The 12,758-nt window shown below is 49.8% G+C and overlaps 1 protein-coding gene across 3 annotated transcripts; it reads right to left on the reverse strand.

Annotated features, from left to right (window-relative positions):
- Positions 1–557: 557 nt before the first annotated feature.
- On the reverse strand, positions 558–4,136 carry HDHD3 (haloacid dehalogenase like hydrolase domain containing 3). 3 transcript variants are annotated; one of them, XM_054500917.2, is made up of 3 exons: positions 3,850–4,136; positions 2,592–2,665; positions 558–1,665 (listed from the first exon to the last, which is right to left on the reverse strand). In XM_054500917.2, exon 3 carries the CDS (start codon positions 1,488–1,490, stop codon positions 735–737), a length of 756 nt encoding a protein of 251 aa, XP_054356892.1. In that variant the 5' UTR covers positions 1,491–1,665; positions 2,592–2,665; positions 3,850–4,136; the 3' UTR covers positions 558–734. The 3 variants fall into 3 exon arrangements, with proteins under 3 accessions (XP_054356892.1, XP_054356890.1, XP_054356891.1); XM_054500915.2 differs by having other exon boundaries at positions 2,592–2,706; XM_054500916.2 differs by having other exon boundaries at positions 2,592–4,136.
- Positions 4,137–12,758: the final 8,622 nt, after the last annotated feature.

Consider the following 12,758-nt stretch of genomic DNA (forward strand, 5'->3'; position numbering starts at 1 on the left):
AGGCAGGCTGCTTAACCTCTAAATTTCAGTTTCCTCATTAGTAAAGTTGTGGAGGGGGTCAAACTACCTAGGCCCAACGAGGTAGCTTTGAGGGTTATATGTGCATGTAAGTAACTTAGCACATTACCTAACATGGGGCAGGCATGTGTCAACAGGATTTCTTCTCATGACTGTCATGGGGTTCCTTGTTTAAATTCTCCCCTTCATACTATGTGGTGCTAATGGACATTGTCCCTACAGAACAGCTTAGCATCCTGCTTTTCAAACTAAGCGCTGACCCCAGGCTTCCAGAGGGAGGGTGTTTCAGAAGCTGAAAGAGAGACCTTAGCACCTCTGCTTCAACTCCAGCAGTTTTTCAGGGTCTGTTTTTAGTTTTGCATAATGGGGTTTCAGATCTCCCATGACAAAAGGCCCCTGCTGCTAAAACCAAGTTTGAAAGTGCCTGGTTTTGAAGCTGGTGGGGCCCTCTGTGAATCTAGTTGGAAGTGAAGGTGACTCTAGTGGAAAAGGGACACAGGTGTGAATGAGAATGAGGGAAGGCAGAGGCCAGGAGCTGGTTAGTGGGGGAAGGCTGAGAGCTCAGCAGTCACTGCTTTATTATCACAATAGGTGACAAAGGCCGCAGGGAGAAGGGAAAAAGTCCAGAGCTGTGGAGAAAGAAGGGGCTCCCTGTCTCCAGGGTTTGTTTAAGGTTTTCTCCATGGCCTAGGGCCCAGCCACTTCCCTCACTGGCCTCAAAGCCCTGGAGTTGAGCCCTCTAGGCAGTCAAGGGCAGGCAGGAGATGGGCCAGAGAGGGGAGAATGTGTTCTTTAGGTACAGAATCCCTGACCATGGGGTCCAGTCCCTGTGGGCCAGCCACCAGGAAGCTGTGCATGCCCACAGACCGAGGCCCCTGGTAATCGCAGAGGTAATTATCCCCAACATGGGCTGCCACTACCGGTTCCATATGAGCAAGCCGCAAGGCCTCCTGGAAAATGCGGGGGTCCGGCTTGGGCCAGCCAGCAGCCTCAGAGGTCAGCACGAAGTCAAAGTGTTCACGCAGGCCAAGGCCCCCCAGGATGCCCTCTAGCCGTTGGTCAAAGTTGGAGATCACTGCCAACCTCAGACCCCGTGTGCGGCACTCCCTCAGGGTGTCCTCAGCCCCATCCAACACCTGCCAGGTGCACGGGCGGCTGAAGTCTTTATAAAGCTGTTCAGCGATGGGGGCTACAGCCTGAGCATCCTGGACACCCGCCAGGTGGAAGGTCTGCAGGACCACGTCCAGCCACCACTGGCGGGAGGTGAGGCCGTGGCTCAGGCCGTAGTTGGGGAAGCTGTGGCTCTGAGCCCTGTACGCCTGCCTGAAGCCTTGTTCCAGGGCTGAGGGCTCCACCTCCAGCCCATGGGCCCGGGCCTTGGTGGCATATTCCTCCCCTAAGGGGTGGCGGAGCCTGAGCAACGTGTCCTTCACATCCCATGTCAGCAGTCGTATCTGCAGCCGGTGTGCCATGGAGGAGGCCAAGTCCACCCCAGTTCTGCCTCAGGTCCCACGGTGGGTCCCAGGGGAAGCTGAGCTGGATAAGACCACCTCTGCACAACCTAACAATCACCTCTTCCCAGGCCTTGTGGGTCAGATTTGCTGGCTAACATGAAACACTTGGGAAATGTCTTCACAGCACAAGATCCTAGAATGAAAAATAGCAGGTAAGGCGGAAGCTCAGGCCCTGACATCAGACAGACTGGGTTCAAATTCTGGTGCTGCCAATGGTGTGACCCTAGGAAAGTCACTCTGAATCCACAACAAATTTCTGAGCACCTTTTTGAGCTAGCTGCTAGCATATGGGACAGATTTCCAGCCCTTAGGGCATTTACAGGCACTGAAGAACAGGGATATGGATATTAGGCAAAGAACTATACAAACACTTACATAAAATGAAGTCAATAGATACCATAAGGATATAAATCCAGGGACCGCATCTAGTCTGTGTAGTTAGTGAATGTCATAAGCAAGTGAAGTTTCTTTTTATTTATTTTTAAGTTTTTAATTTTTTTTTGAGACAGGGTCTCTCTCTGTCTCCCAGGCTGGAGTGCATGGCTCATTGCAGCCTCGATCTCCCAGGCTCAGTCAATCCTCCTGCTTCAGCCTCCCTAGTAGCTGGGGCTACAGGCACGTGCCACCATGCCTGGCTAATTTTTGAACTTTTTGTAGAGATGGGGGGTGATGGGGGGGTGGGTCTCACTATGTTGCCCAGGCTGCTCTCCAACCCCTGGACTCAAGTGATCCCCCAGCCTTGGCCACCCAAAGTACTGGGATTACAGGCGTGAGCCATCACTCCCGGCCCTGCAAGTCAAGTTTCAATGGAGATCAGAAGAATGAATGTGCAAGAAGCAGAGGTAGGTGAGTGCTCCCGTCAGTGGAAATAGGAAGTGCAAAGGCCCTGAGGCAGGGCAAGTAGACAGAGGCCAGCTGTCTGGCACACAGGACACAATTATTATGATTGCTATTATCATTATTAGGGATGTCAAAGACAGAAGGGGCCTTGCAGAGCATCTGAACAATATCCTGGCTGCTGGGCAGAGTAGACTGAGCCAGAAAGGGGCAGGTACTTACCTAAGGTCACAGTGAGTCAGTGGCACAGCCAGGACCAGAACCCAAACTTCCAGACTCTCTGGCCAGTTCTTCCACTGTACCATGAGATATATTTGGATTTTAAAAACTGGTGAACCTGTACAGCACAGGAGAAAAGACAGGACACAGCAGGCTGTCTGTCTCTAGCCCTGTCTGAACCCCAACTTTTCCATCTTTACTGGAGGTGTTAACACTGGCCTAGGAGAGCCGATGAGAGAACTGACTCAAGGCACAAGAAACAAATGACTCAGCCTGCTATCCAGAGGCTGGTGCAGCTTCTTTCCCCAGACAGAGCTGATCCCAGACAAGGCCGTCCCCTTGAAACCTGAGGGGCCAGAGTTGAAAGTACAGCCAAGTTGATACTTAGGGAAGGGCGTTGCTGGTAAATCTGGGGGAGCCTTGGAGGAAGTTTGTCCAGGAAATGAATTAAGGAGACTCATCCAAAGATCCTCTCATTTTGCAGGTGGATAGACAGAGACCCAGTGAGGGGCAGTAATTTACCCCCAAATCACACAGGGAGTCACATTGGCACAGCTAAGACTAGAGCAGAGGGCTCTGGCTCCTGAACCACGGCTTTTTCTTTTTTTTGAGGCGGAGTTTTGCTCTTGTTGCCCAGGCTGAAATGCAATGGCACGATCTTGGCTCACTGCAACCTCCGCCTCCCAGGTTCAAGCGATTCTCCTGCCTCAGCCTCCCAAGTAGCTGGGATTACAGGCATGCGCCACCATGCCCAGCTACTTTTTTTTTTGTATTTTTAGTAGAGACAGGGTTTCTCCATGTTGGTCAGGCTGGTCTCGAACTCCCGACCTCAGCCTCCCAAAGTGCTAGGATTACAGGCGTGAGCCACTATACCCGGCCGGCTTTTTCTTTTCTTTTTTTTTTTTGAGACAGAATCTCACTCTGTCACCCAGGTAGTACAGTGGTGCGATCTCGGCTCACTGCAACTTCCGCCTCCCGGATTCAAGCGATTCTCCTTCCTCAGCCTCCAGAGTAGCTGGGACTACAGGTGCGCACCACCACACCTGGCTAATTTTTGTATTTTTCGTAGAGACGAGGTTTCACTATGTTGGCCAGGCTGGTCTCGAACTCCCGAACTCGTGATCCTCCCTCCCCCGACCCCCGCCACCCCCCGGCCTCCCAAAGTGCTGGGATTACGGTAAAGGCGTGAGCCACCGCGCCCGGCAGGGCCTTTTCGATTTCTAAAAGCGCGGGTTTAGGGCTCTGCGCTGCAGGCACGAACCTTTTCTCTCCACCTCCAGGGCTCGGGAAAGGCGAAGTCCAGGAGCCCGGACCTCACGCAGAATCTCTATAGCTGCAGTCCGCAGAGTGAGCTGGGGCGGCGGTCCTAAGGGCTTTGGCCGCGGCCGACCCCTTGGGTCCCCTTCTCAGCTGTAGCGCGTCCACGGCTCCGGGCCGGTTCCTGGGCCCAGGACCCACCTGACTCACACGCCGGTTGAAAACGCAGCCGCAAGGCCGTGGGCTCGGGCGGAGGTGCGCAAGCGCCGGGCGGCGGGGCGGGGATCCTGCGGGCTGCCTCTTCCTCCCATCCCGACCGGCCTCTGTCCCCGCCCCGTCCCCGCTCTTATCCCCCCTCACCTTCGCCCTCTCCCACCCCCTCCCCCGTCGCCCTCGCCCTCCCCTCTCCCTCCTTCGTGTCACTGTGCACCTCTCTGCGCCCCTGTCACCCGCCTTCACTGCGCGATTCCGTTACCCTGCACCATCTACGCCCCTTATTCCCTCCCCGCACCCTCTCGGTTCCCCAGCCCGCACCCTTCCGCTCCCCAGCCCCCGTTACCAGCACCTTCTCCGCCCTGTCTGCGCACCCCCTGCCCGCCACACCGCCGCTCCTCACCGCGCTCTCTCCGCTCCCCATCCCCCACCCCGGCTCCTGGCCTCCTTTGGATCGGGATACCCCCGAGAAGTACCCAGGTTGACTGGGAGAAGGGGAGTTGGGACCCAGCCTGGCTTGCTTAGTGTTGTGTGAACCTGGGCAAGGCCCTGCTCCTCTCTGGTCTCAGGGTCCCCAGTTGGTATTGGAGGGAATTGCTTTCAGTTGGAAACTCGTTAAATCCAGGATAACTTGGTGAGGGTAGAGTCCTCTGCAGTAAACTGCTTTTTTATTCTTTCTTTTTCTTTTTCTTTCTTTTTTTTTTTTTTGAGACGGAGTCTCGCTCTGTCGCCCAGGCTGGAGTGCAGTGGCGCGATCTCAGCCCACTGCAACCCCCGCCTCCCAGTTTCGTGCGATTCTCCTGCCTCAGACTCCCCAGTAGCTGGGATTACAGTCGTGTGCCACCACACCCAGCTAATTTTTGTATTTTTTGTAGAGACGGGGCTTCAGAACCATGTTGGCCAGAGTGGTCTCAAACTCCTGACCTCAACTGATTCATCCAACTCGGCCTCCCAAAGTGTTGGGATTACAGGCGTGAGCCACTGCGCCCGGCCTATTCTTTTCTTTTTTTTTTTTGAGACAGAGTTTCAGTCTTGTTGCACAGGCTGGAGTGTAATGGCGCGATCTCGGCTCACTGCAACCTCCGCCTCCTGGGTTCAAGCAATTCTCCTGCCTCAGCCTCCCAAGTAGCTGGGATTACAGGTGTGTGCCACCACACCCAACTAATTTTTGTATTTTTAGTAGAGACAGTGTTTCACCGTGTTGGCCAGGCTAGTCTTGAACTCCTGACCTCAGGTGATCCGCCCACCTCAGCCTCCCAAAGTGCTGGGATTACAAGCATGAGCCACCGCACCTGGCCTCTTTTTGTTTTTAAGAACCCTGTGGTACCATCCTGGCTAACACGGTGAAACCCGGTCTCTACTAAAAATACAAAAAATTAGCCGGGCATGGTGGCAGGTGCCTGTAGTCCCAGGTACTCGGAAGGCTGAGGCAGGAGAATGGCATGAACCCAGGAGGCAGAGCTTACAGTGAACCAAGATTGTGCCACTGCACAATCTTCGCCTGGGCAAAGAGCGAGACTCCATCCAAAAAAAAAAGAACCCTGTGGTAAGAGCCTGGAATCCTAACCACTAGACCACCAGGGAACTTTTTTATTCTTTTGAAGAATAGAAAAAGACTTTTATTTTTGTTTGCAAAAGTAATGCATGTTGACCGGGCACGGTGGCTCACGCCTGTAATCCCAGCACTTTGGGAGGCCGAGGTGGGTGGATCACCTGAGGTCAGGAGTTCAAGACTAGCCTGTCCAACATAGTGAAACCCCGTCTCTACTAAAATTACAAAATTAGACATGGTGGTGCATGCCTGTAATCCCAGCTACTTGGGAGGCTGAGGCAGGAGAATCGCTTGAACCCGGGAGATGGAGGTTGCAGTGAGCCAAGATCAGACTACTGTATTCCAGCCTGGGTAACAAGAGCAAAACTCCATCTCAAAAAAAAAAAAAAAAAAAAAAAAAAGTAATGCATGTAATGCATGTTAGTCTCAAAAAACTTTAAAAAATACAAACATGAGATTTGGCTAGGCAGAGGGGGAGGATCTGAGTGATGGTTAAGGGATGCTCTGATGCAAAGGCCTCCAGGCAAGAAAGTTTTTCTTCAAACCAAAGAGACACTGAGGAACTACAGGAATGTTGCTAGCCAGGGGATTTGGGCCAAAGAGGCTGGGGAGGTATCAGAGGGGAAGCTTTGAGATACTTCTGTGCCTGTGCTCTGTTCCTCTTTAGTCTCATCACCTTGCACTATGACCTCAGGCAAGACAGGTCATAAGACAGCCCCCACCACTCAGGCCCCTTTGAGAGGGTCTTGCCCCATACCCTGGAGGAAGGAACACTGCACAGAGAGGCCAAGAAGAATCTACACAGATGGGTCTTGGTGGGTTTCTCTATTCAGTCTATTAGCGTTTTGTGCAATCCTGTTTCTACACGTGAAGGGGTGGCCTGCCCCTCCACACCTGTAGGTATTTCTCATCAGGTGGGACGAGAGACCGAGAAAAGAAGTAAGACACCGAGACAAAGTATAGAGAAAGAACAGTGGGCCCAGGAGACCGGCACTCAGCATGCGGAGGACCTGCACCGGCACTGGTCTCTGAGTTCCCTCAGTATTTATTGATTACTATTTTCACTATCTCAGCAAGAGGAATGTGGTAGGAGAGCAGGGTGATAGTGAGGAGAAGGTCAGCAAGAAAACATGTGAGCAAAGGAATCTGAGTCACAAATAAGTTCAAGGGAAGGTACTATGCCTGGATGTGCACGCAGGCCAGATTTATGCTTCTCTCCACCCAAACATCTCAGTGGAGAAAAGAATAATGAAGCAGCATTGCTGCCAACATGTCTCGCCTCCCTCCACAGTGCAGTTTTTCTCCTATCTCAGAACTGAATAAATGTACAATCGGGTTTTATACCGAGACATTCAGTTTCAGGGGCAGGCAGGAGACAGAGGCCTTCCTCTTATCTCAACTTCAAGAGGCCTTCCTCTTTTACTAATCCTCTTCGGCACAGACCCTTCACGGGTGTCGGGCTGGGGGACGGTCAGGTCTTTCCCATTCCATGAGGCCATATCTCAGGCTATCACATGGGGAGAAACCTTGGAAAATATCCGGCTTTCCAGGGCAGAGGTCCCTGCGGCTTTCCGCAGTGCATAGTGCCCCTGGTTTATCGAGAATGGAGAATGGCGATGACTTTTACCAAGCATAGTGCCTGTAAACATTTTGTTAACAAGGCACATCCTGCACAGCCCTAGATCCCTTAAACCTTGATTCCATGCAACACATGTTTTTGTGAGCTCAAGGTTGGGGCAAAGTTACAGATTAACAGCATCTCAGGGCAAAGCAATTGTTCAGGGTACAGGTCAAAATGGAGTTTCTTATGTCTTCCTTTTCTACATAGACACAATAACAGTCTGATCTCTCTTTCTTTTCCCTACATACACGGCCATGTACACTTTGTTGAACCTAAGCATAAAAATGGACAGTTTCCTTTGTATCTGTGGCTCTTCATTCTGAAGGCTCCCGTGTCACAAAAAACTGTGATCAAATAAATGTATATGCTTTTTCTCCTATTAAAAAAAATACAAACATATTCAGGGCTGGGCATAGTGGCTCATGCCTGAAATCCTAGCACTTTGGAAGGCTAAGGTGGAAGGATCCCTTGAGCTCAGGGGTATGAGGCCAGCCTAGGAAACAAAGTGAGGCCCCATCTTGTTAAAAAATAATAACAGGCCGGGTGTGGTGGCTCACGTCTGTAATTCCAGCACTTTGGGAGGCGGAGACCGGTGGATCACTTGAGGTCAGGAGTTTGAGATCAGCCTGACCAACATGTGAAACCCTGTCTTTACTAAAAATACAAAAATTAGCAGGGCATGGTGGCAGGCGCCTGTAATCCCAGCTACTCAGGAGGCTGAGGCACGAGAATTGCTTGAACCTGGGAGGCAGAGGTTGTAGTGAGCTGACATCATAGCACTGCACTCCAGCCTGGGTGATAGAGCAAGACTTGTCTCAAAAAATAATAATAATAATGCAAAATACAAACGTGTACAAAGTAAAAAGCCAGCCACCCCCCCTACACACCCAACCTCATTCATTGACCACCTAACATCTGTGGGCTCTGTGTCCCCTGTCCTTGTCTGAGGATTCAGTGGGAAGCAAGGTGGTTCCTGCCTGCATGGGACACGGGAGGGGCAGACAACCATTGAGTAGATAAATAAACAAGGTGATTTCAGAGAGAGAAGTGGAAGTGGTAAAAACAATCATTTTATGAACAGTGACAGGGTATCTCTTTGGATGAGGTTGTCAAGGGAGGAACAAAGATCTGAATGGTGAGAAGGAGGTTGTCAGGTTAAGATCAAGGAAAGTACTCCAGGTGAGGAACTGGCAAGGAGAAGGGTGTGGGGCCTCAGCCTGCTTACTGAACAAGGGCAGTAGCCTTGGGGCAGGGAGAGAAAGGCTTCCCCACCCCATCTCACTCCCCAGGGATTGCTGAGGTGACAGTTTTGGTTATGCTATGACACAGTTTTCTAGCAGCACACAAACATGTATCTAATTTTCTTTCTTTCCTCTTTCTCTCTTTCTCTCTCTTTCTTTCTCTTCCTCCCTCCCTCCTTTCTTTCTTTTTCTTTGTCTCTCTCTCCCTCCCTCTTCTTTCTTTCTTTTTCTTTCTTTCTCTCTCTCTTTTTCTTCCTTCCTCCCTCCTTTTTCTTTCTCTTTCTCTCCCTCCCTCCTCTCTCTCTTTCTTTCTCTCTCTCTCCTTCCTTCCTTCCTTCCTCCCTCCCCCCTTTCCTTCCCTTCCTTTCCTTCTTTCTTTCCTTTCTTCCCTTCCTCCCTTCCTTCCTCCCTCTCTCCCTCCCTCCGTCCCTCTCTCTCCCTCCCTCTCTCTCTCCCTCCCTCTCTCTCTCTGTCTCTTTCTTTCTTCCATTTTTGAGACGTAGTTTCACTCTTGTTGCCCAGGCTGGAGTGCAATGGTGCCATCTCAGCTCACTGCAACCTCCACCTCCCGGGTTCCAGTGATTCTCCTGCCTCAGCCTCCCGAGTAGCTGGGATTACAGGTGCCTGCCACCACGCCCAGATAATTTGTGTATTTTAGTAGAGACAGGATTTCATCATGTTGGCCAGGCTGGTCTTGAACTCCTGACCTCAGGTGATCCGCCTGCCTCGCCCTCCCAAAGTGCTGGGATTACAGGCATGAGCAACCATGCCTGGCCCATTTCTTTTTTTTTTTTTTTTTTGTGAGACAGAGTCTCACTCTGTCATCCAGGCTGGAGTGCAGTGATGCAATCTGGGGTCACTGCAACCTCTGCCTTCCAGGTTCAAACGATTCTCTTGCCTCAGCCTCCTGAGTAGCTGGGATTACAGGCGTGCGCCACTGTGCCCGGGTAATTTTTTGTATTTTTAGTAGAGATGAGGTTTCGCCATGTAGCCAGGCTGGTCTAGAACTCCTGACCTCAAGTGATCCACCCACCTTGGCCTCCCAAAGTGCCGGGATTATAGGCATGAGCCACTGTGCCTGGCCTAATTTTCTTCCTTTCAACTCTTAAAAACAAAAAAACAAAACTTTCTCTGTGTTCCAAGTTGGTCTGTTCACTGGGTTCAGGCCTGGCAAGAAACACGAAGTGCAGAGTCACAGACTTTGGCCCTGCAAGAGAGAGCCCGACTCACTTGGGGACTCACTTGCAAAACTGGTTTTGTGTTATAAGCATTAAGCAGAAGTGGGGGTGGGAAGGGCGACTGGGAGACCAGAGGTTCAACTGCATTTCACAGAATCCAAGAATGTCTGATACTGTCTACTTTTCAGGGTCACCGAAAACCTAACCCCTTAGGTTCTGGTCCCAGCTCTGCCATCTGTCTGTCTGTGAGCTCTCCATTCAATTATTTTTCTCTCTGAGCCTCAGTCTCCCAATATGCAAAATGTGAATTTTCACAAAGTGAACATACCCATGCAACCAGCACCCAGACCAAGAAAAAGAACAATTTCCAGAACCCTCCACAGCCTGTCCACTTCCAGTCACTTACCACCCAGAAAGGTAACTATCTTGATGTCAAATTGCATAGTTTTACTTGTTTTTGAACTGTATATAAACAGAATAATATAGCATGCACTCTTTTATGCCTTGCTTCTTTTGCTCAAAATTGTATTTGATACATGTATGTTGCTATGTGTAGTTGTAGTTAATCCATTCTCACACCTTTAATATTCTATTATATAAATAGACCACATTTTACTGTTGATGAACATTTGGGTTATCTCCAATTTTGTTTATTACACTTCTTTTTTCTTTTTTTTGAAGACAGAGTCTCGCTCTGTCGCCTAGGTTGGAGTGCAGTGGCGCCATCTTGGCTCACTGCAACCTCCCACCTCCCAGGTTCAAGCAATTCTCCTGCCTCAGCCTCTCAAGTAGCTGGGATTACAGGTGCCTGCCACCACGCCTGGATAATTTGTGTATTTTAGTAGAGATGGGATTTCATCATGTTGGCTGGGCTGGTCTTGAACTCCTGAGCTCAGGTGATCCGCCCACCTCAGCCTCCCAAAGTGCTGGGATTACAGGCATGAGCCACCATGCCCGGCCTTATTACATATATTATAAAATGCTGCTACGAATGCTGTTGAACATGTCTCTTATGAACATAGGTAATGTTGGGTAAATACTGTTGGGTAAATACCTAGGTGTGGAATCACAGGGTCATAAGGTATGCATATGTTCAGCTTTGGTAAATAGGGCCAGACATTTCTTTTCTTTTTTTTTTTTTTGAGATAGGATCTCCCTCTGTAGCCCAGGCCGGAGTGCAGGCCAAACATGGCTCACTGCACCCTCCACCTCCTGGACTCAGGCAATCCTCCTGCCTCAGCCTCCCAAGTAGCAGGGACCACAGACGTGTGTCACCACGCCCCACTAATTTTATTTTTATTTTTATTTTTTAGTATAGACGTGGTCTCACTATGTTGCCCAGGCTGGAGCTAGACATTTTGTTTTCCTTCCTTTTTTTTTTTTTTTTTTGTTCTTGTGGAGCCAGGCATTTTGAAAGGGTGTACCAGTAATATCTGAGAGTTCCAGTTGTTCTACATTCTCAACACCTGACATTGTCCCATTGTCCTTTTAGTATTAGGCATTTTCTTTTTCGAGTCTCCCTCTGTTGCCCAGGCTGGAATGCAGTGGCATGATCTCAGCTAACTGCAACCTCCGCCTCCTGGGTTCAAGCAATTCTCCTGCCTCAACCTCCTGAGTAGCTGGGATTACAAGCGCGCACCACCACACCTGGCTATTTTTGTGTGTGTGTGTGTGTTTTTAGTAGAGACGGGGTTTCACCATGTTGGCCAGGCTGGTCTCCAACTCCTGACCTTGTGATCCGCCCACCTCGGCCTCCCAAAGTGCTGGGATTACAGGCATGAGCCACCGCACCCAGCCAGTATTAGGCATTTTTGTGGATGTATTGTGGTATCTCATTGCGGTTTTAACTTGAATTTTCTCCGCTAATGAAGATAACACCTTTTCATATATGTACTGGTTAAATTTTCATATTTTATTTACATAGCCACACATGAATATATCCTTGTTACATATAATACATGAATAGAAATAATACATATAAAGCTAAAGTCCCTCTAAAACGAATCCCTTCACTAGTTTTATTTTTAATTGAAAAACATTTTTTTTGTAGCAATGGGGTTGTGCTTTGTTGCCCAGGCTGGTCTCGAACTCCTGGTCTCAAGCAATCCTGCCACCTCGGCCTCCTAAAGTGCTGGGGTTACAGGTGTGAGCCACCATGCCCATCCCCTTCCCGAGTTTTGAGCACTGGGCTTGGAGTTAAGAGACCTGAATTCCAGCCTTGGTCTGCCACTGACTGGATTGCTGTCTGATTTTGGACAGGTCACCTCCCTGGGTCTGTCTCCCCATCTATGAAATCAGAGTGTTTAACTAGATAGTCTCTAATTATCTTTTTTTCTTTAATATTCTGACCACTGTTTCTGTGATCCCAAGAACCTCCATTAGGTAAAAATGGCCATTTGCCCTACTATCCATCCTCTCCATCTTCCTTAGTAACTGAACTCCCGAGTTTTAGTTGAGCATATGGCTGGCCCACTAAACTATTTCCAGCCTCCCTTACAACTGAGCATGACCATGTGACTAATTTGAGACAAGGGTGTGTAGACAGAAATAATGTGTGCAACTTTTGGGTCATGACTTTATAAAGAAGGGTCATGCCCTCCGCTTGCTCTTCTCTTCCTGCTGGCTGGAAAGAGGACCTGATGATGGGAACTGGCCCAGCCATTTTTTTGTTTTGTTTTGTTTTTGAGATAGGGTCTCACACTGTTTCCCATGCTAGAGTGCAGGGGCGCAATCACGACTCACTGCATCCTTGACCTCCTGGGCTCGCTCCTGCCTCAGCCTCTGAGTAACTGGGACCACAGGCATGAGCCACCACACTCAGATAATTCTGTATTTTTTGTAGAGATGTGGTTTCCTCATGTTGCCTAAGCTAGTCTCAAACTCCTGGACTCGAGTGATCCACCCATCTCAGCCTCCCAAAGTGTTGGGATTACAGGTGTGAGCCACTGTGCCCGGCATCAGCCATCTTTGTCCATGAGATGGAGGCCAAGATGTGTTGACGATGACAGAACAAGGCAAGAGCTGAGACCCCTCACAACATATCGCTGACATATCAGCCCTGGATTGCTTAGAAGTAAATTTTCATCTCAAGCTATCATTTTGGCTTTT

Source organism: Pongo pygmaeus, chromosome 13 (assembly GCF_028885625.2).
Source record: "Pongo pygmaeus isolate AG05252 chromosome 13, NHGRI_mPonPyg2-v2.0_pri, whole genome shotgun sequence".
NCBI lineage: Eukaryota > Metazoa > Chordata > Mammalia > Primates > Hominidae > Pongo > Pongo pygmaeus.